This window comes from Suricata suricatta, chromosome 9 (assembly GCF_006229205.1).
Source record: "Suricata suricatta isolate VVHF042 chromosome 9, meerkat_22Aug2017_6uvM2_HiC, whole genome shotgun sequence".
Taxonomy (NCBI): domain Eukaryota; kingdom Metazoa; phylum Chordata; class Mammalia; order Carnivora; family Herpestidae; genus Suricata; species Suricata suricatta.
The window spans coordinates 122416785-122436287 of record NC_043708.1 but is presented as its reverse complement, the minus strand read 5'-3'; the positions used below and the strand labels follow the sequence as shown (position 1 = coordinate 122436287).

General features: G+C 48.4%; 1 protein-coding gene across 1 annotated transcript in view; it reads right to left on the bottom strand.

The window, feature by feature from the left end:
- ADAMTS17 (ADAM metallopeptidase with thrombospondin type 1 motif 17) overlaps positions 1 to 19503 on the bottom strand; it is a 337603-nt gene that overhangs the window by 260328 nt on the left and 57772 nt on the right. The window contains exons 4-6 of the mRNA XM_029952287.1: positions 12950 to 13122; positions 2363 to 2446; positions 1470 to 1627 (exon numbers count right to left, since the gene is read on the bottom strand). Of these exons, the coding sequence (XP_029808147.1) occupies positions 1470 to 1627; positions 2363 to 2446; positions 12950 to 13122 (415 nt within the window). The remainder of the gene's footprint in view (positions 1 to 1469; positions 1628 to 2362; positions 2447 to 12949; positions 13123 to 19503) is intronic.

The following is a 19503-nucleotide window of genomic DNA, read 5'->3' as shown; positions in this document are numbered from 1 at the left end:
TTCTCAGGCTGAGAGTGCGTTCACGTCTGTGGAGGGCATTTTGTGAAAGAGCTCATCCAGAAGCTTTGTCAACACCAATTTCAGTGGCATTTATTGCCTCTAGAAAAAAAAAAAGTGGGGGGCGGGGTGCAGGATGGTGGCTGCTCTTCCCAAACCAAGACCACTTACATGAGCTTTCTTGACCCAGACAAAGAATGAAACTACAGGGAAGACACTACCAGAGGGAAGTTCTCCTAAACACCACAATCTGTACATTTGTATCATAACTTTGATGCAAACCACTTTCAAGGTAGTGACCTTGGAAGTTCAGCATTCCAAAGATGAGTTGGAATGATGCATCTACAAGGCGAGAAAGGCTGAAGAGTGCCGGCAACCACTGGACGTTAGGAAGAGGAAGCAAGGACTCTCTCTCGCCCAGAGCCTTCTGAGAGAGCACAGCCCTGCCCACACCTTGTTCTTGGACTTCTGGCCCCCAGAACGGTGAGAGAGTAAATTTCTGTGTTGGAGCCACCCAGTTGGTGGTAATTTGTTACTGCAGGCCTAGCAAACTAAGACAACACTGCTGCCGCCTGTGTGGAAGGCTGTCCTTGGTTTCTGTCATCTGCTGGTGGGCCCTTGGTTTCCCTCTCAGTCCGGAGAAGTCCAGCTCTGTCGTCTGGAAGGAAGCTCAGCTCCCTACTTCAAGTAGAACCACATGTGGGTGCCCCAGGCATCTCTGCCCCGTGCTGTTGTCCTGAGAGTGTCCCGTGGTGGCGCTGTGCACAGCACACGTGTACCGACGTGGACTCCCTCCTATGGGAACTCGGGGCATCCACGGTCCCCATGCTAGCATGCTTACTCCAGTCTGGAGGCGGCCTCAAACACAGGTTAGCTCTTCCCCAGTGAGCATTACACTTGGCGCAGGGGAGAGGTAGTAGATGAATATGCTTGAAACTCTTGGGTAACCAGGATTTCAGCACTTTTATGTTAATAAGAGCAATAGCAGCAATTATGGCTAACATTTATCGTGTCCCTACTTTGGGCCAGGCACTGTGAAAAACCCTTCCCAGGGGTGCTTGGGTGGCTCAGTCGGTTCGGCGCCTGACTTCGGCACAGGTCATAATCTCCTGGTTCGTGAATTCAAGCCCCACATCAGGCTTTGCACTGATATTGCAGAGCCTGCTTCAAATTCTTGGTCTCCTCTGGCTCTCTGCCCCTCCCCTGCTAGCGTTCTCTTTCTCCCTCTCAAAATTACATAAACATTAAAAAAAAAAAGAAAATCCTTTCCCATGTTCACCGAATCCTCACAACTCAGAGATAGGTATTACCATTTATGCCCATTTTCCTGATGAGGAACAGAGGCTCAGAGAAGCAGCCCCAGGTCTGATTTCCAAGCCTGAATTCCTAGCAAACTGCCCTCTATTCCTCTCCAGAAAGGGATATGTCTTTTTCCTTTCGTGTTTCAAGCCACAGGCCAAATGCAGCGGTACCTGGTCACAAACACCGCTGCATCCACGGGGGGCGTGTCGTCCTTCCCTCCTGGAACCTGGTTGTTGCCGAGGTACCGGGCCCCTCCGTATTCCTCATTCTGCCAGTGACAGAAGCTCTCCAGGGACCGTTCACCATGGTGCCCGATGGATAATTTGGCCTAAAACAAATCAGGGGTGGAGGCGGGCAGTTAAACACCCAGGGAAGCCCGAGTTTATGTTCAGAATATCATGTGGAGACAGCTGCTTGCTGGGATGTCATTCGATGACGTGCTTCCCCCAGATACAAACCTGACACTGGCAGGAAGACACAGAGACCCAGAGAGAGGCCACCAGGGCCTTATTTGTAAGTTCAAATGAAGACCATGTTATTAAAGTCTTGTGGGATTTTTTTTTTGTTTCTTGTTTTTTTTTTTCCCCTTTCGCTAACTGAACAGTGTCCCCAACCAGGCATTGGTCTCCCATTATCAAGTTCATTGCCTGCCTCTGCAAGGTGACATTATCACATGGGAATGCACTCAACTGAAAGACCAGAAAACAATGCTACCGTGAACCCAAATTTGGCCTGGGGCTGGGATACAGCCCCAGAAAGGTAGCCAGGGGCTTCCAAAGGCCTCCCCATCCAGAGCTACACACATGAGATGTGCCCGGGTCCACTGCTCAGGGCTCCCTCGAGATCCCAAGCAGGTGATGTGCACACCAAGCTCCAAGTCACGGTACCTGCCCTCCTCTGGACACCCCCAGGCCCCGGCCCAGGACCCGTTGTTGCATCTGCAAAGCCGGGGGCTACAGATGCGACTGACAACCCCCTGGGCGCTCAGCAAGCCAGCAGGGACCTGCCAGCCCCGAGGCACTGTCTGCACACTCTCCAAGGCGCCGCGCCCCCGGGGACTTACAGGCCGCTGCCGCAGCAGGACAAGCTTGGTGACTTGAATGTTCACTTTACTTCCAAGGCTCTGGTGCTGAAACATATTGTACACCTGTCAGGAGAGAAAACAGAAACAGTGGTGTAAATATGAAAATTAATAAAAATACAATGGTATCCTGGATAGGATCGTGGGACACAGAAAAGATGTGAGGTAACAACTAAAGACATCTGAATAAACTATGGACTTCAGTTATTCATAATCAGTCAGGATGCCAATAAAAACCCCACAAATAATCCAAGAGGCACATGAACTGACCATTTTTTCAAAGAAGACATACGGATGGCCAACAGACACATGAAAAGATGCTCAATCAGGGAAATATGTATCAAAAACACAATGAGATATGACTTTACGCCTGTCAGAATGATGAGTATCAAAAAGACAAGAAAAAAGTGTTGGTGAGGAGTGGAAGAAAAGGCACGCTATTGATTGGAAATCAGTTGTTTAAAAAAAAAGATCTAGGAAAGCAGATTCTGAAAGGAGGAAAGGATATTAGATGATTCTGATAGAAAACTCAAAATTCCCATTCTTGGGTTTTATGCAGGAGGTTGAAAGGGACCTTCATGCAGGGGAGGGAGGAGGTCAATGCCTGTGGCCGTCTGCCACGTGCCAGCCTGTCTCATCTCTAACCCTCATCACAACCCGTCAAGGTCAGTATCTCCACCACCCTTAGCTCATTGAGATACCTACCACCACCTGCTCGAGACCCCAGCTGGTCAGCAATGACCCCCAGGCTTGTCCAGCCAATAAGACCATCTTCCTTCTTTATTTCCCAAAGTCCTCATCCCAACCAAGGCCTGTCATGGAGACAGAGGCACAGCAACAAAAGAGGATTGTTCCTCAGTTTTGCACCTCTTGTTGGTAGAACTTAATCATAAGGACCTCAATATCAAAAAAAATCAAAGGACAGAGTTTCAGGGGGAAGAGAGAGAGGAAATCTGAAACAAGCTGGAGGAATCAGTTGACATGGAGGGGAAGGTCCACTGAATGAGAGGATCCCTGGGACCCTGTCCTGCAACATGGACAAAGCAGGAGGTAGGGGTATGAGGTGTAGACCATGTAGGTGGTAGTTTAAGATACAGAGAGAACAGAGAGGAGAGCCTTTTGAATATCTGAGGAAGTACTTCTGCCTCATTATGTCCTGGGTTTTTTCCGGTTTTATTGAAATACAATTGATATATACAGTGTATTATTTTCAGGTGGACAACATGATCGACACCTGTATAACTTGAGATAATCCCCACAATAAGTTAATACCCATCACCTCGCAAAGTTACAGTTTGTTTTCTTGTGATGAGAACTTTTAAGATCTGCTCTCTCGGGAACTGGTACAGTCTTATTAACCACAGTCACCCTGTTGTACATTATATTCCCAGGACTCATTATAACTGGAAGTTTGTATCTTTTGATCCCCTTTGCCCAGTGCCCACCCCCTTCTCTGGCAACTTCCTCTGTATCTAGGAGTTCAGTCTTTTTTAGATCCCACATAGAAGTGAGATCACGCAGTATTTCTTTTTCTCCGACTTATTTCCCAGGGTTTTGAATATTCTACTTTGTTTTCGTTCTGATAGACACAGTCTAGAAAGGAGAATTTTGCAGCAGGGGCATTAGAAGTTTCTCTAGCGGGTACTATGTTCCTTGGTACATCAGTGGCAACATAAAGCAAGGACCAGAGGGCACAGGGCAGCTGCCGTTAATTCTGGCCACGTGAAGCTGGACACGGCATCTGGCACACAAATGTCAGAAGTCAGGCATGCACAATGTGTGAGCATCTGTGTGACAAAGGAATTAGCTGTCTCACTGCTTGGATCTTACTCTTTGAAAGCTATTATTAAAGCAAAATCAAATCTTTGTGTAATTTAATATCCTTTCCCACAAGGAAAAATAGAACACATTTAGTTGTGCTGTTCTTACTCCTCCCTCCCATTTCCCCACCTCAAGAACAAAATAGCAGTCTTTTTTTCCCCTCTCACACTGGACCATCTGTAGGCCAATTCTGAAGTCATGTCTTAATTACCTATCCCCAAACCTGGGTGAAGAAGGGGAAAACACATAACTTTTTCCTTGTTTTGATATTTTGAGAAACACCCAATGGCTGCCATTCAAATTTTTCCAGAAATATTCAGCAGTAGGATTAGGCCCAAACTGGAAAACCTCAATTCAAAACATGACAAAAAAAAAAAAAAAAAAAAAAAAAAGGTAGGAAGAATGAAACCCTGAGGTTCTGAGGGGAGAAAATGCAAATCGTACAGGATTTCAAGGCGCAATCTACCATCACCTGAAAGGTCAACACCAGCCAAAGATGTTAAAGGATATTGTTTAAAGAAGGTTTAAAGGGATGACACCGTAAAGTACTTCTCTACAGTACGGAGACACGGCACATAAAAGAGGACTAAAGAATCTGCATGAAATAGTGCAAATTTCAGGACAGCAAAACTATAGGAACAACTGGCCTCTCCAGAACCTTCCATTTCCTCCTCTCTGGTCTGATGACAGTTCTGTGCATCCTACACAATCATGACCTCCAAAGGCTCAGTCGCTTCCCATGCGACAAAAAGGATGTGAGACAGAAGGGAAGAAAAATCTTCATGCTTTCAGGGGCTGGGAGGAAGGGCTGAGAGATGGGAACTGCTTCATGGGTACCGAGTTCCAGCTTTGCAGGATGACAAAGTTCTGGAGATTTGGTTGTACAACAATGTGAATATATATATTTAACAATACTAAACCGTATACTTAAAAACAGCTAAGATGGGGAGGAGGGCACCTGGGTAACTCAATCGGCTGAGCATCAACTTTGGCTCAGGGCATGATCTCCCTATTCGTGGGTTCGAGCCCCACGTGGAGCTCTATGCTGACTGCTTGGAGCCTGGAGCCTGCTTCAGATTCTCTCTCTCTCTCTCTCTCTCTCTCTCTCTCTCTCTCTCTCTCTCTCTCTCTCTCCCCCCCTCCCTCCCTCCCTCCCCCACTAACTCTGTGTGCGTCTCTCTCTCAAAAATAAACAGTAAAAAAAAATTTTAATGGCTCAGATGGTAAATTTAGTATGTATTTTATGACAATTAGAATTTAATTAATTTTTTTGGAAAAACCTTCATGCTCTAGTGACATTCTCAAGCAAGGCTGAAGGCAGGCATGCCCCTCTGACGTGTGCCTAGAGCACTCACGTCCAGGAAGGCAGATCTGGGAGCCTGGCCACAGCTAGAGCATCTTGTCACCTGGTGGGTGCCGTATCATGTTCCCACAAAGCTCAGCAGGGCACAGGCTCTCCCTGGAAGCCTGGAGCTGAGCCAGACAAAAATCTGACGACAGCCCCAAAGACATGTAACAAAGTCTCCTCATCTTTTTTTCCCCATGGAAATTCAAGCTCAGGAGAAGTCCTGGAGGTGGCGGCCATGCGATCTTAGGGAGACACCTGGTTGGGCAAAGGAACAGCACGGCCGATCGTCTGGAAATTCTGTCTCCGGTGTCCAGCTCTGGCTATGTCCTGGCAAGTGTTCAGAGCCCAGGCTGCGTTTGTCACATTTCCTTGGCAGCCTGGAGGCCCAGCCAGTGGACCCGCTGCCAGCAGCACAATGCAGCTCTCCTGCCTGGAGTCTTGGGGACACGGGCAGGGAGGGGCAGACTGGGCCAGAGAAGAAGCAGGTGATGGGGACACACGGAGGGGAGCTGTTCAGGGGCCAAGGCAGGGATTCATTAAGAGCGCCACCTACCTGTGCTACCTGGGCCTCCTCAAAGACAGACAGGGCAGAGACACCCTCCAGTCATGCTGGGTGCCCATTCAAACTCCCATCTAGTAGAGGACTTTTTCTCTAGCACAGTGCCTCTGAGTGGGGTCCCTGAAGCAGTAGCACCTGGGCATTTGTTGGAAATGCATTCTGGAGCCCACCGCAGAGCCACTGAGCCAGAGACCCTGGGGTGGGCCTGGCCGCCTGCAGCTTCCCATCCCTCCCAGTGGCTTCCCAGGGATGGCTGCTGGCATGTGAGGACCAGGGAGGGCTCTAACGCTGCGACAGTTCCTCTGGGCACCGGAGACAGGCTTGTTGTCTGTTTCGCATGGTAATGGAGTAAAATTGATGTCATTTTTCCTTCAAACAGAGCTCGCCTGGAACATCTCAGGTTTTCATTTCACTCCATGGTTGTTAAGAAAGCTAAAAACAACCAAAGCTCTGTCGAGTGGCTCCATTTTCCAGTCTGGCTGCCCAATCCCAGGGTTTCTGCTGTCAGGGCCACTTGCTTCCACCTGCAACTTCCTGGAAACATTCCAGCTCCTGTGTCATTGCCACCCCTGGCTGCGGGAAATCCAAGCTGTATACTAAGAAGGCACTATAGTACATTTGAAAAACTGACAAACGCCATGTCCAGAGGACCAGACTGCAGCCTGCTGCTGGTAGAAAGACCCGACCTGGCAGAGGCCCCTACCTCCGTGTGCACCCCTGCACGTGAGCGGTTTGCTGGGGACACGGAGCCTAATGTTGATTTTATTTATTTTGAGATAGTGGGAATGAGAGAAGGAGGGGTAGAGAGAGGGAGAGAGAGAATCCCAAGCAGGCTCTGTGCTGTCAGCACATGGAGCCCGATGCAGGGCTCCAGTTCACAGACGGTGAGATCATGACCTGAGCAGAAATCAAGAGTCAGATGCTTAATCGACTGAGCCACCCAGGTGCCCCCAGAGGGGTTTTTTTTAAAAAACACGAACCGGTGCATGCCACTCTTCTGCTTAAATCCCTAAGAGTAGCTTCTGGGTGAGCCTGCAGCAAAGCCCACTCCATGCCCTGGTGCACCAGTCTGCGAGGTGGGCTGGCTCCAACACACCTCTCGCTGTGCCCCCTTCCCCATCACCCACCAGAAGCCTCCTCTTGCTGTGCCTCCCAAATGCCAGACTGACTTCCCCTGGCTGGCTCCTGAGCGCCTCCTCCCTTCCAAGGGGAACCGCACTCACTTCTCAGAGGTGTCCCTGACCGCCTTACTCACTGGCTATCGCCTGCATCTTCGTAGAACAGTTTATAAAATTTGCACACAGAGCTGCCGGTTGGTCCCACTGCATGAGTCCTATGGGAATGGGACCTGTCACAGCCCCTACTCTAGCCCCAGACCCTAGAAGAGTCACTAGCACACATGAAATACGCAGTAAATAGAGCTGAATTAGTGGGTGAACTTTTTAAATTAGTCAATACATATGACATAAAATTTACCGTCTTTACACTATTAAGCATAGTGTTGAGTAGTGCATTCACATTATTGTGCTATGATCACCACCATCCAAGGAACTCACTCCTCTTGCAAAACTAAACCTCTGTCCCCATTAAACATTAACTCTCCACTCCCCCTCCCCCAGCCCCTGGCAGCCTCCATTGGACTTTCTATCTCTATGAATTTGACCTACTCTGGGGACCTCACAAAAGTGGAATCATACAGTATTTGGGTATTTGTGAGTGCTTATTTCACTTAACAGAATATCCTCATTTTCATCCATGCTGTAGCCTGTGTCTGAATTTCATTCCTTTTCAAGGCTGACTAATATTCCACACTATGTATAAACCACCCTTTATGCATTTATCCATCCATGGACACTTGGGCTGCTTCCTCCTTTGGCGACTGTGAACAATTCTACTGTGTACATGGGCGTACAAATATCTCTCTATGGTCCTAATTTCCCTTCTTTTGGGTATTTACTCAGAAGCAGAAATGTTGGATGACATGGTAATTATGGTTTTACTTTCTTTTTCTTCTGGAAGAACCACTGGTCTCTGTTTCCCATAAGCGCTGCCCCATTTTACAGTGATGCCAACACACATGAGGGTTCTATCTCTCCACATCCACTCGGCCTGTTATTATATAGACTTTGAAATAATAACATCCCGATCAAAATGGTAGAAAGGCAGCGAGAGATACAGGCTTCCAGTTACGGGAATGAAAAAGTCGTGGGGATGAAAGGTACAGCATAGGGAATCTAGCCACTGCTATTGCCATTGAGTTGCGTGGTCACAGATGGGGGCGACCTAGTAGTGAGCTCAGCACAACTCACAAGTCGTCATATCACTATGTTGTATACCTGAAACTAATGTCACTTTGTGTGTCAACTCCACTCAAATAGATAAATAAAAACACTCTAATGGTAATGAAGAGGTATCTCACTGTAGTTTTGATGTGCATTTCCCTAATGATCAGTGACACTGAACATCCTTTCTGGGGCTTATTGGCCACTTCCAGATCTTCTTTGGAGAAACGTCCACTCAAGTCCTTTTGCTGATTTTTCAACCAGGTTGTTTATTTTGTTGTTGACTTTCAGAAATTCTCTACAGTCTGGGTATTATCAAATATGTATTTGCAAGTATCTTTTCTCATTCTAGGAGTTGCCTTTTTACTCTGTTGATAATGTCTTTTGATGCACAAAAGTTTTTAAATTTGGTGAAGTCGGCTCTACCTATTTCTTCTTTTGTTGCCTGTGTCTTTGGTGTCACGGCCAAGAAGTCATTGCCAAATCCAAGGTCATGAAGTTTTTCCTATGCTTTCTTCCTGGGGTTTTATAGTTTTAGCTCTTATATGCTCAGGTCTTTAATTCATTTCAAGTTACTTTGTTGCATATTGTATTAGGTAAAGGTCCAAGACAGGCTTGTAACCTTGAGCAGGTGACCCTATGCCTGATAGCCTTTTTTGTCCCTCATTTCCTGCATTACTGACTTTTTTTGTGTTTGATTTTTTTTTATAATTAAAAAAAATTTTTTAATGTTTTTTATTTATTTTTGAGAGACAGAGACAGCGTGAGCAGGGGAGGGTCAGAGAGAGAGGGAGACACAGAATCTGAAGCAGGCTCCAGGCTCTGAGCTATCAGCACAGAGCCCGATGTGGGGCCCAAACCCAGGAACCGTGAGATCATGACCTGAGCAGAAGCCGGAAGCCAGATGCTTAACTGACTGAGCCACCCAGCCACCCCAGTGTTTGATTTTTTTAATAGTGAAACTTTTTAATTCCTTTCTCATTTTCTTTTGTGTCTATTATGTAGCTATTTTCTTTGTGTTTATTATGGGGATTATGCTTAACATCCTAAAGTTATAATACTCTAACTCAATTGATTTATACCAGCTTAAATTCAATAGCATAAAAAATCTCCACAGCAAAATGGTTTTTAAAAAGCAAATAACTATGAAATTATAACTCAAGAGAAGGACCAAGCACAAAAGCAGTCTGCTATGATAAAGAAAATAGGTTGGCCTTGGGGCACCTGAGTGGCTCACTCACGTAAGTGTCCAACTCTTGATTTTGGCCCAGATCACGATCTTGAGGTTCGTGGGATCGAGCCCTGCATCAGCTCTGCCGAGAGCACAGAGCCTGCTTGGGATTCCCTCTCTCCCCCCCTCTCTCTCTCTCTGACCCACTCATGATTCTCTCTCTTTCTCTCTCTCTCTCTCAAAAAGAAAATTAATTAATTAATAAACCTTAAAAAAAAAAGAAAAAGAAAGGAGGCTGGCCTTTGCAGAGGGATCTATACAAGAGTTCCTCCGAGGGAATGCTTACCTAGAGGCCTTAAAGATAGAGAAGCCAGCTCGATAAGGAGTGGGGAGAAGAGCATTCCTGACAAAGAGAGGCGGGAGAGAGTCAAGGAAGAGCTTGGGGCAGCTGAGAAACAGAGGCCCACACGACGGTTCAGTGTTGAGTTGGAGAAAGGAATACAGTCCTGGGGAAGCAGGTAGGTCTCCATCGCACAGCCTGCAAGAGTGACGCACAGCAGGGGACATTCCGAGTCAAATGCGCGGGAAGCCTTGGAAGGGCTTAGGGCTGCTTAGTGACAAAGTCCTAACTCTGTTGGCTGAAGCTCTTGCCGGCCACTCTGGGACAAGGATTCAAGAGGGAAGAAAATGCAAGTTAGGAGCTCAGCAAGGCAGCTCCTGCCGTCATCAAGGCCAGAGATAATGATGGGCAGACGAGGGTGGAGAGGGAGAGAAACAACAGGCCCCAGACATGCTTGTGACCCTGAGCAGGTGAGACAGCAGGGGTCCCTCAGCCCTGGCTTTGAGTTTTGCTATGTACTCCCTTAGGGTGAAGGCACTCCCCCCAAGCCTCCACTTCCTGCTCTGTAAGATGGGCATATGATGAAATCCAGCAGGTAAGAGGACGTGGAGAAATAAGCCAGTTCCTCATCACGGACATCCACTGCCTTCCCTCCTCTCAAACACATGCCATCAGCCACATGATTTACGCTGATCTAATTCACACATCACAACCAGGAGACAGTATGAAAACTGTGAGCAAATGCAGGACACCAAATCCTCCCAGCTTTGACCGTGTTATCCTACACCAAGTCCCCACAAGTGCCCAGGCCTGCTCGGGGACAGAAGCCTGCCTAGATTTAACCTCAAGGGTCAGAGCGGCAAGTATGGTCTCTACCCAGAGACCCAAGTGGGACCTACTGATGCTACTCCCCTCAGTCTGGAGAGAAATGTGTTGCAAGGAAGGCGGGAACCACTCCAGCAGATTCCCTGCCAACTCCACGAAAGCTGGGGAAACAGAGCCATTTCCATCCTGTGGCCCCACAGGAAACACTCCGGCGGGAGAGAGACGGGCTGGTTGGCCTCACCTTCCCGCTCACGGCACCTTGGAGGCTTGGCTAATGACAGGGTTCCTCATCCCAACCACAATCCTTTCCCATCCTTCCGGCTTAAAGAAGATCTCACTTCCTAACAGAAATCCCTTGGCTGAAACAGCCACAGGAAGAACAGAATTCTTTGGATTTTCACAACTAGGGTTTGGAGGGACTGAAGTGGTGGAGGGTGGTCTCGTTCAAAACAAGGGGCAGCGTCTGAAGGCAACTTGTCGTTAAACTTGCTGAAGAGCTGACCACCACCAGAGCAACAGTGACCAGTTCTGGGTGCTGAGTCTGCATGAATGGGTGAGGCGACCCGGCCTTCATTTGCCCTCTGGGCTCACCACACAGGCCAAGATCCCCCACGGGAGGTGTAGAGGGTTCAGTATTAGCGTACACAGGCCATATGCCTTCCACCACGGCGGCCCTGCTCTCAGTAGGCAGCCCTATTCAGGAAGCATCTAAATCCCAACTTAATGTGTCTGGCCCCAGATTTGCCCTCAGCAACGGGATCTGGAGCCTCCAACGTCTTAGTACAAGTAGTGGAAGGGGAGCGAAGGGCGTGGAATTAGAGCCAGGAAAGGGGACCACTTGGTCGCTGTCCTTCAGCCTTACAGCTTTGGGGGGCAGGGAGGGGTGGAGGGCAGCACTGCCACGTACCACCCCCTCCCTGCTTGTGATAAAACAGCTGCCGCTGTGCTGGCGATAAAATTTTGAAAGCAAATATCAACGCAGAAGCTTTGCCTCATTACTACTTTCGTTGCCATAATGAGTGTTTACTCCTGGCACTCATGCTCTGGACAATTAAAAACAATAAACGAGATGAAATTAACTACAGATGAAAGGGTCTGGTGTGGAGCCAGCCCCACCAGCCGTCCTCCTGGGTTTCCTCAGGGCAGACCAAAGCACAGCACCCTGTCATTAGCCAGGCACCAGGAGGACTTGGGTTTGTGCATACGAAGAACTCGGACATATTTCTCAGCAACCGGGGCCAGCACCTCCCTCCTCCCTGCGTGACCGCCGCCTCCACCCTCACTCCTGGCCCCTAAGCCTCCTCTTCGCCCTGCTGCAGCCACATCACACCACCCGCCCACCCACAAAAGCAGCCCCGGCTGCACCCGCTGCAACACCTGTCACCCCCACCCCCATCTTGCAAACTCTCTCGCTCGCTCAGCTCAAAGGTCAGCTCTTTCCCAAAGTGCCCATGCTGCATGATGATCTCTCAGCAGCCATCACCTGAGCCCCAGGGGCCCCTGTAGATATTTCTACATTTAACGTGGGTATCTTATCCATCTTCCCTTCCAAGGGAAGGACTGTTGTGCACCATATCCCCAACACCTAACGCAGTGCCAGTGGTCTTCAAAAATGCTTGTTTGGAGAGGGGATGGGTGGGTAGAGTTGGGATGCATGCAAAAGTCTTTTTGTGTCTCCACTGTGAGGAGTGCAGCCCCTTCCCGCCCAGTCATCATGTGAAGGATTCCCTCTACCCACATTCAAGTCAGATGCAGACACAAGCTCCAGGGCTCCTTCCCTGGTACCGTCAAACAGACAACCTCTCCCTGCGCTTTCCTCCAGCCCTCACGGCACACGGCAATAGCTGATTCACATCAAAGCTTGATCCTGATTCCTTCTACTAGATCCCTAACTCCCTTAAAATAGGGGCTGACTCAACTTCAATCCTCCTGGGAGGGGGTCTAGCACTCAAGACCAGCTCTGGCAAACCTCTGAGAAAGAGTGGCAGGCAGAGCACAACCAGTAGGCAGACCCAGGTGCCGAAACAACACACTAGGGCAGGGGCGGTGGGTGGGCCCTCTCCCTTAGGAAGCCCTGAGATTCCCTGGTCGGGGGGTCACAGGGCTGTGTGTGTCTCCATCCTTCTTCCTTAGCTGGGGAACAGACAGGGACAAAGTACTCATCCAGGAGGAAGTAGAGCGCCCCCCTCTCCCCCTAGGTCAGAATGCTGACCAGAGACTCACCATGTTCATGACCGTGAGGATGAACCTCTGGGCGGCCTCTGCCCCATGGTACTGCACCATATCGGCATCGGCCACCACCAGGGTCTCCACTGTGTGCTCGTTGGTGAGCTGGATGGCGTTCCTCCGCTCCCGCCAGTCCTGGGATGGCCTGCTCCTCCTTGGCTTCTTCTTTTCTAGAAGACAACGGAGACATTCATGGAGTCCTTGGCATCTTGATTTCTAAAGCCATATGGTAAACTGGCCTTCTACTGGGCCTCCTACAGAGAATGGTCCATCCTCAGTGGCCAGGAGATGGACCTCCCCCATCATGGGGGGGGGTTGGGGGGCCTGAGCTCACTTGCTACAGGTGGAGCTGATGGGCAGAAGATGGCTCACACCTGTTCACATCACAGCCGAGGAGGCAAAAGGGACTACCAGGGAAGAGAAAATCTGTCCCATCAGAGGAAGGTGGACAGCAGAGCACAGTCGTCAGAGGAAAAGGAAGCCTAGGCCCAGTGGGGAGAGATCAGAAAGCACCTCAGGTTAACGACACAGAAAGGGCTATACCCACTGTGGACAGCGGGGACCCAGGGAGGTGGCATTCCGGCCGCTGTTCTGAGAGTCACGAGTAAGGAGCCATAAACATTAGCAATCACAAAGCATTGTTTCAAAGAAAAACAAAATTTAATCAGAAAAGAAATACTGCATGACACACACATCCAGGCCAAGATGCAAGTTTGCCCTTTCTTCAACACAGGGAAAGGTTATCTGTAATCCTCTGCTGACTCTTGGATTTTTTTTTTAGTTTATTTATTTTGAGAGAGAGAGAGAGAGAGAATGCATGCATGCATGCATGCACGGGAGAGGGCAGAAAGAGAGGGAGCGAATCCCCAGCAAGGCTCTGTGATCTCATGAACTGTGAAATCATGAACTGAGATGAAATCGAGAGTCGGACGTTTCAGACGGAGCCACCCAGGTGCCCCCTCTTCTAACACTTTAGATAAACTGATTCCCTATAATAAGATCTTACTGTGATAAGCAGGCGCTGTTATTAATTAGAGCCCATATCAGAGTGTCTGGCATTCAAGCTGCCATGTGAGGATGACCTAGACTTTCCTGGTGAAAACCTTCTGGCCAACACTAGATGTGATATTCAGTTTGAAATGAATAGCGTGCATTTTCAGGATCCAAACGTAAGTGGAAAGGCAGCTCTTAAATTTGTTAGTGATCAGTCCCATTTTTAGCACTAGACCATACACAGAAGTCAGTTTGCTATAATTTCCATGCTGCGAACCCAATCCTGTATGCACAAACTGGCTTCATAAAGTGACCTGCTCATTCCAGGGCCCCAAATGCACACTCCGAAACAGCTTGAGGTACGGGTCATAATGAAGAAGAACACTCTGTGTGATATCATTGACTTTGTGAAAACTGAAAAGCAATCTAAATATCCAACCACAGAGAAAGTACATAGCTGTGAAAGGCATGTTTGTGAAGGCGATTTAGTGATGAAGAGAGAAGCAGAAATAAATCTGCATACACCGTCAAGTCCCAGTTTTGCAAAGTCAAGACACAAGTATCTTCAGGTGAAGGAGGAGGAGGAAATAAATTTAAAAATAAAAACAAACAGATGGACAGTCAGAGAGATAACCAACCAACCTAGGTAGAACATAACTAAAATGTGAATGATAGGGGATAGGTGATCTTCATTTATTTTTCATTTGTATTTTCCAAATGTATACAATAAACTAGAATTACTTTATTCATGTAAAATACTAATAATGTTGAGCTTGAGAAAAACACAGATGCCACTTGTAAACTCTCGACAACACACAAGGTAGGAGGGAGCAAAGTTCATCATCTGATTAGCCACAGAAATGCAAGACGGGGTTGCCTGGGTGGCTCAGTCGGTTGAGTGTCTGACTTAGGCTCAGGTCATGATCTCATGGCTGGTGGGTCCAAGCCCCACATCAGGCTCTGTGCTGACCGCTAGCTCAGAGCCTGTAACCTGCTTCAGATTCTGTCTCTTTCTCTCTCTGCCCCTCCCCTGTTCACTCTCTGTCTCTCAAAAATAAATAAATGTAAAAAAAAAAAAAAGTTAAAAAAAAAAAAAAGAAATTTAAGATGAAAAGCATGAACGCCTTGGCCCCACAGGATGGTTTTCTCCTCCCCCAGAGCCAGGTGCACCTCCCATTGAGACTTCAGGGCCTCCGCAGTGGAATGAGGGAAGGGAAAGTCCGTTCCAAGACAACAGGCCAGGTCTCAGATGGCACTGCCTTGAATGGGGGCAGAATCAGAGGCCCTTTGTTAAAAATCTCTTTATAAAGCCTATAGGCACATTCACCAACCAGATCAGCCCTGCACCAGAGGAAGCTGGACCATGGGTGATCTCCCGATTCTGGGCTCAGCGTGCTTGCTTGCTGGGCGCTCACTGCCCAGATCAGGCCGATCTGTCCAACTTGGAAATTTACAAAAAACCCCCTCTCCCATTGCAACAGTGGAAGTGAAGGGCTACCAAGCCAGAGCTCTGTTGTAATGAGCACCCCCACGTGCTCCCAGGCGACTGGCCAGGAGCCACACGATGCTCCATCTCTTCTCAAGGTCATTACTGACAACTCCCCACTTGGACTCCCCAAGGGAGCCGCTCAGTACTTCTCTTTGCAAAGTGTCCTGTATTTTCAGGTTCTCACAGGAGAAGAGCTGTATTTTCAGCATGGCCCAGAGGAAGTATTCATAATATTTCTCTGGAAGATGGTGAGCTTGAACATGTAAGAGCTGAGCACTCTCGAAGAAAAGTAGCTCATCACTCCCAGACCAGAGAGAAGGTTGCTCCTGGACATTCGACGTCTCAAAACGCTGCATTGGGATGTCAATCTTTTAAGCACAAAGCAGGACCCCAAAGCCCTGCCCCTCCCTCCCTGATGGGCCACAGAGAGTTAACAAACAGGCTGTCACAAAGGGTGCAATGCTGGGGATTGACATATGCCCAGAATACTAAGTAAAAGGTAAAACACAACAGTCAGGTGCTCTGTGGTTTTAAAAGGATTTTCACTACGACTTTAATTGGTCCCATTCATTGCCCAGCCCCAGCCCCTGGCATAACACTTGGTGTGAAATAAATATTCATTGAATGAATGCACAGGTCAGTAAATGGATGAATGAGTGAGTGGAATCTCTATTTCCCCCATAACAAGGCTGAAGTCAAGCCCCGGGCAGAGGTGAATTCGGCCCTAGGACCCAAAGCTTTCCCCCCTTGGCTCTGACTCTCTGCAGCTGCCCTGATTATGTGTGCCCACGTGCTCCCCATTGCCATCTGAACTTAAAACATACAGCAGGAGGGTCGAAGAAAGCTCAGCAGGAAAGGATTCTATGTTGAGCGGGGTGAAATGGACTTTGCTGCTGCATGCTGCGGGACCTCACCCGGAAGACCGGGCACAGCAACTCTGAGCAGGCTTCGGTAACAGTGCTCCTTCCCCTTGGATGCTCTCTAGCTTGCTCCAGGCCCTGCGGTGGCTATAGCACAATTATCCCTCCTGGCTGCCTGCGCTCCCCTCACCCAGCTTTGCTCACTGGATCTGTCGTGCCAGAACCATGCCAGGCTGGCCGGAGACTCAGAGACAGACCCCAGTGCTCTGTCCTGTCCCCACATTCAAAGGAAGAGGCCGGAAGCCTTGATCCAAACCCCTGCAGCTAGATGGGTTGCAGGAATTCAGAATTTTTCAGATTCTGCAAGGCCATGCAGTGCAGGTGCCACATACTGAATACTGCTTTCCCTGAGGTTTGGGCAGCGAACCGTTATCAAAGGCACTACTACTTCTGCAGAGAAATAAATAAAAGGGCATCAAGAAAGATGCTCATGTCAGAGCAGGCCAGGCCTTCCACACAATGAGTGTCAAAAATCCAGGATTTTGGAGTTGTGGATAAGAGCCCAAGGACCTGCATTCCCTCTCCATGCCCGTGTCCTTGCCAGGGGATAGTGGCAGAGAGGAACACGGGGCTGGAGGGAAGCTTGCTCCCTCCCTTCTCCTCCTGCTCATCACCTGTTCTACCAGTATCTCCTGGATAGTTATTCCTTCCCTACAGTGAGAACAGACCATCATATATTTTTACCTTGAATGCCACAAACTGAATACATACACCCTAACAGACACGCTTCATCAACACCAATATTCACAAACTGTAAGTATGTATCATGAAAAGGAAGAAGAACACCACCAATTTCAGAATAACAAGGGTGCTGGACCCAGCCCTCATGGGAGAGGTCAAAGTTCAAGCTGGGCAGGTGTGCAGTCGTCCGGGGAGGCCCTCCATGCTGGGCTCAGTAACCACGGTCTTCAGCCACTGTGGGAACAAGCGAGGCGGCCCTCACCCCTCTAATGAGGACAGACCACAGCCTGTGGGGCTCCGGGCCCCCTCTGGCTGCTACAGGCACCAGAGATCATTCCAAGTTCACCACGTGATCTTGTTTGCGAGTGTGTGGCTGGAGTTGGTGCTGACTTAGTAGATTTTCAACCTCTGGCTTCGTATTATTTCCCTTACATTTATTTTTCTTTGCCCCAATTATCCATTAAAAAAGAAAATTCTACGTATTTATGGAAGATACTCCAAGTCTTCTTTATTTAAAAAAATGTTTTTAATGTTTTTTTAATTTTTGATATAAAGCATGAGTGGGGGAGGGGCAGAGAGAGAGAGAGGAAGACTGTGAATGCAAAACAGGCTCCATGCTCTGAGCTGTCAGCACAGAGCCACAATGCAGGGCTTGAACCCACAAACCATGAGCCAAAGTCAGACACTTAACTGACTAAGCCACCCAGGTGCCCCCCAGCAAGTCCTGTTTACAACAAGAGGAGGAAGAGAAAAACACAAAGAAAAAAACAGGGTATTCTATATGTGGGACTTTTAGAATTTTCATATCACTATTTATTGTAAGAATTTGGGGGGCTACTGAAAATGTTGAGCAAATAAACTCATTTTAGTTATGAGTTTTGCTCTTGGCAAACTAAAACAAAAAAAATCTCAGTTGTAAATTATCAAACTGTATGAAGTGGATCTTTCTTTAGTTTAAAAATAGAGTATTTAGGTATTTCCCAGGGAAAAACAACACACAGATCACAAAATACTCCATGTAAGAGTTTCAACTGCCAGAAGCCATCCCTGAATTGCTCTGTGATTTTACCAAGTCATTTCCAGGGAAGACCTCAGGTCACCTTTGTGCCAAGGGAGAGGGAAAACCTGCCTGTGCCAGCAGGAGAAGCAAGTTAGAGAGAAAACAGACCCGGCAGAAGGAATGGGGGCAGCTGCCCAGGGCCACTGGGCCCTTGGAGACCAAGGACCGAGGGCACTTCAGGCCGAGGAATCCGAGACTGGCGCAGTGCTAGGAGTTACTCCAACACGCTTCCAGAGTTACAGAAAAGATTCAGACTTAACCCGGTTGTCATTCAGGCTGGAAACGTAAACCTTTCCCACACACAGCACTCAAGGTCCAGATACAAGAACGTCCGCCCCTGGGCACACGCAGACACAGCGGACAGGGAAGACTCCAGAACCAGACATTCCCCAGCCGTCCTGACCGTGGGTTTTCTCCAGCTCTTCTGAGGACAGGGTAAAGGCAATCCCATCAGAAGCCCTTGGTGACATTGTGATGTGTTACAAAGAATTTACCTGTGGTCAGAGGAAGGCTACTTCATTCTCACCTTGAGACACAGACCCAGTGATTTGTACCCAATTCCTTGAGACCTTTACAGGTCCCGGGGCGAGGAATCCCTTCCGGTGCTGGCAGAAGGGTCCACACTGGCAGAAAGGGGCAGTGTAGGCCCCAGGGCCCAGAGGGAGCACAGAGGGCAGGGAGGTCAGCGGCCTGAGGGCCACAGAGTTGATGACAAGAATTCAAAACAGGACTGTGGTCCGGGGCAGATCAGAGGGCGTGCTCAGCTCCACCAGGAGCCAGAGGGTGGGATGCTGAGTAAGTTGCATACTCTCTCCAAGCCGGATGTGACTTTTTTCAAGTCAGAATAATCACACCTACCACCCAGGTGTGCAGTGATTAAGTGAAATGTGTATTGAACACTTACTACATTCCCGGGAATGTTATGATTCCTCAATAAATGGCACCTTCATTATGACGAAGGGACCATGTTGACAGTGGCTGTGGGCAGTTGTCTAGTGGTTAAAGATGTGGTTTTACCACACTGAGATACCATCTCATGCCAGTCAGAGTGGCTAAAATGAACAAATCAAGAGACTATAGATGCCGGTGAGGGTGTGGAGAGACGGCCACCCTCCTACACTGTTGGTGGCAATGTAAACTGGTGCAGCCGCTCTGGAAAACAGTGTGGCCGTTCCTCAAAAAACTATCCATAGAACTCCCTTATGACCCAGCAATTGCACTGCTAGGGATTTACCCAAGGGATATAGAAGTGCTGATGCATAGGAGCACATATACCCCAATGTTCATAGCAGCACTGTCAACAATAGCCAAAACATGGAAGGAGCCTAAATGTCCATCAACTGATGAGTAGATCAAGAAGATGTGGTATATATACACAATGGAGTACTACATGGCAATGAGAAAGAAT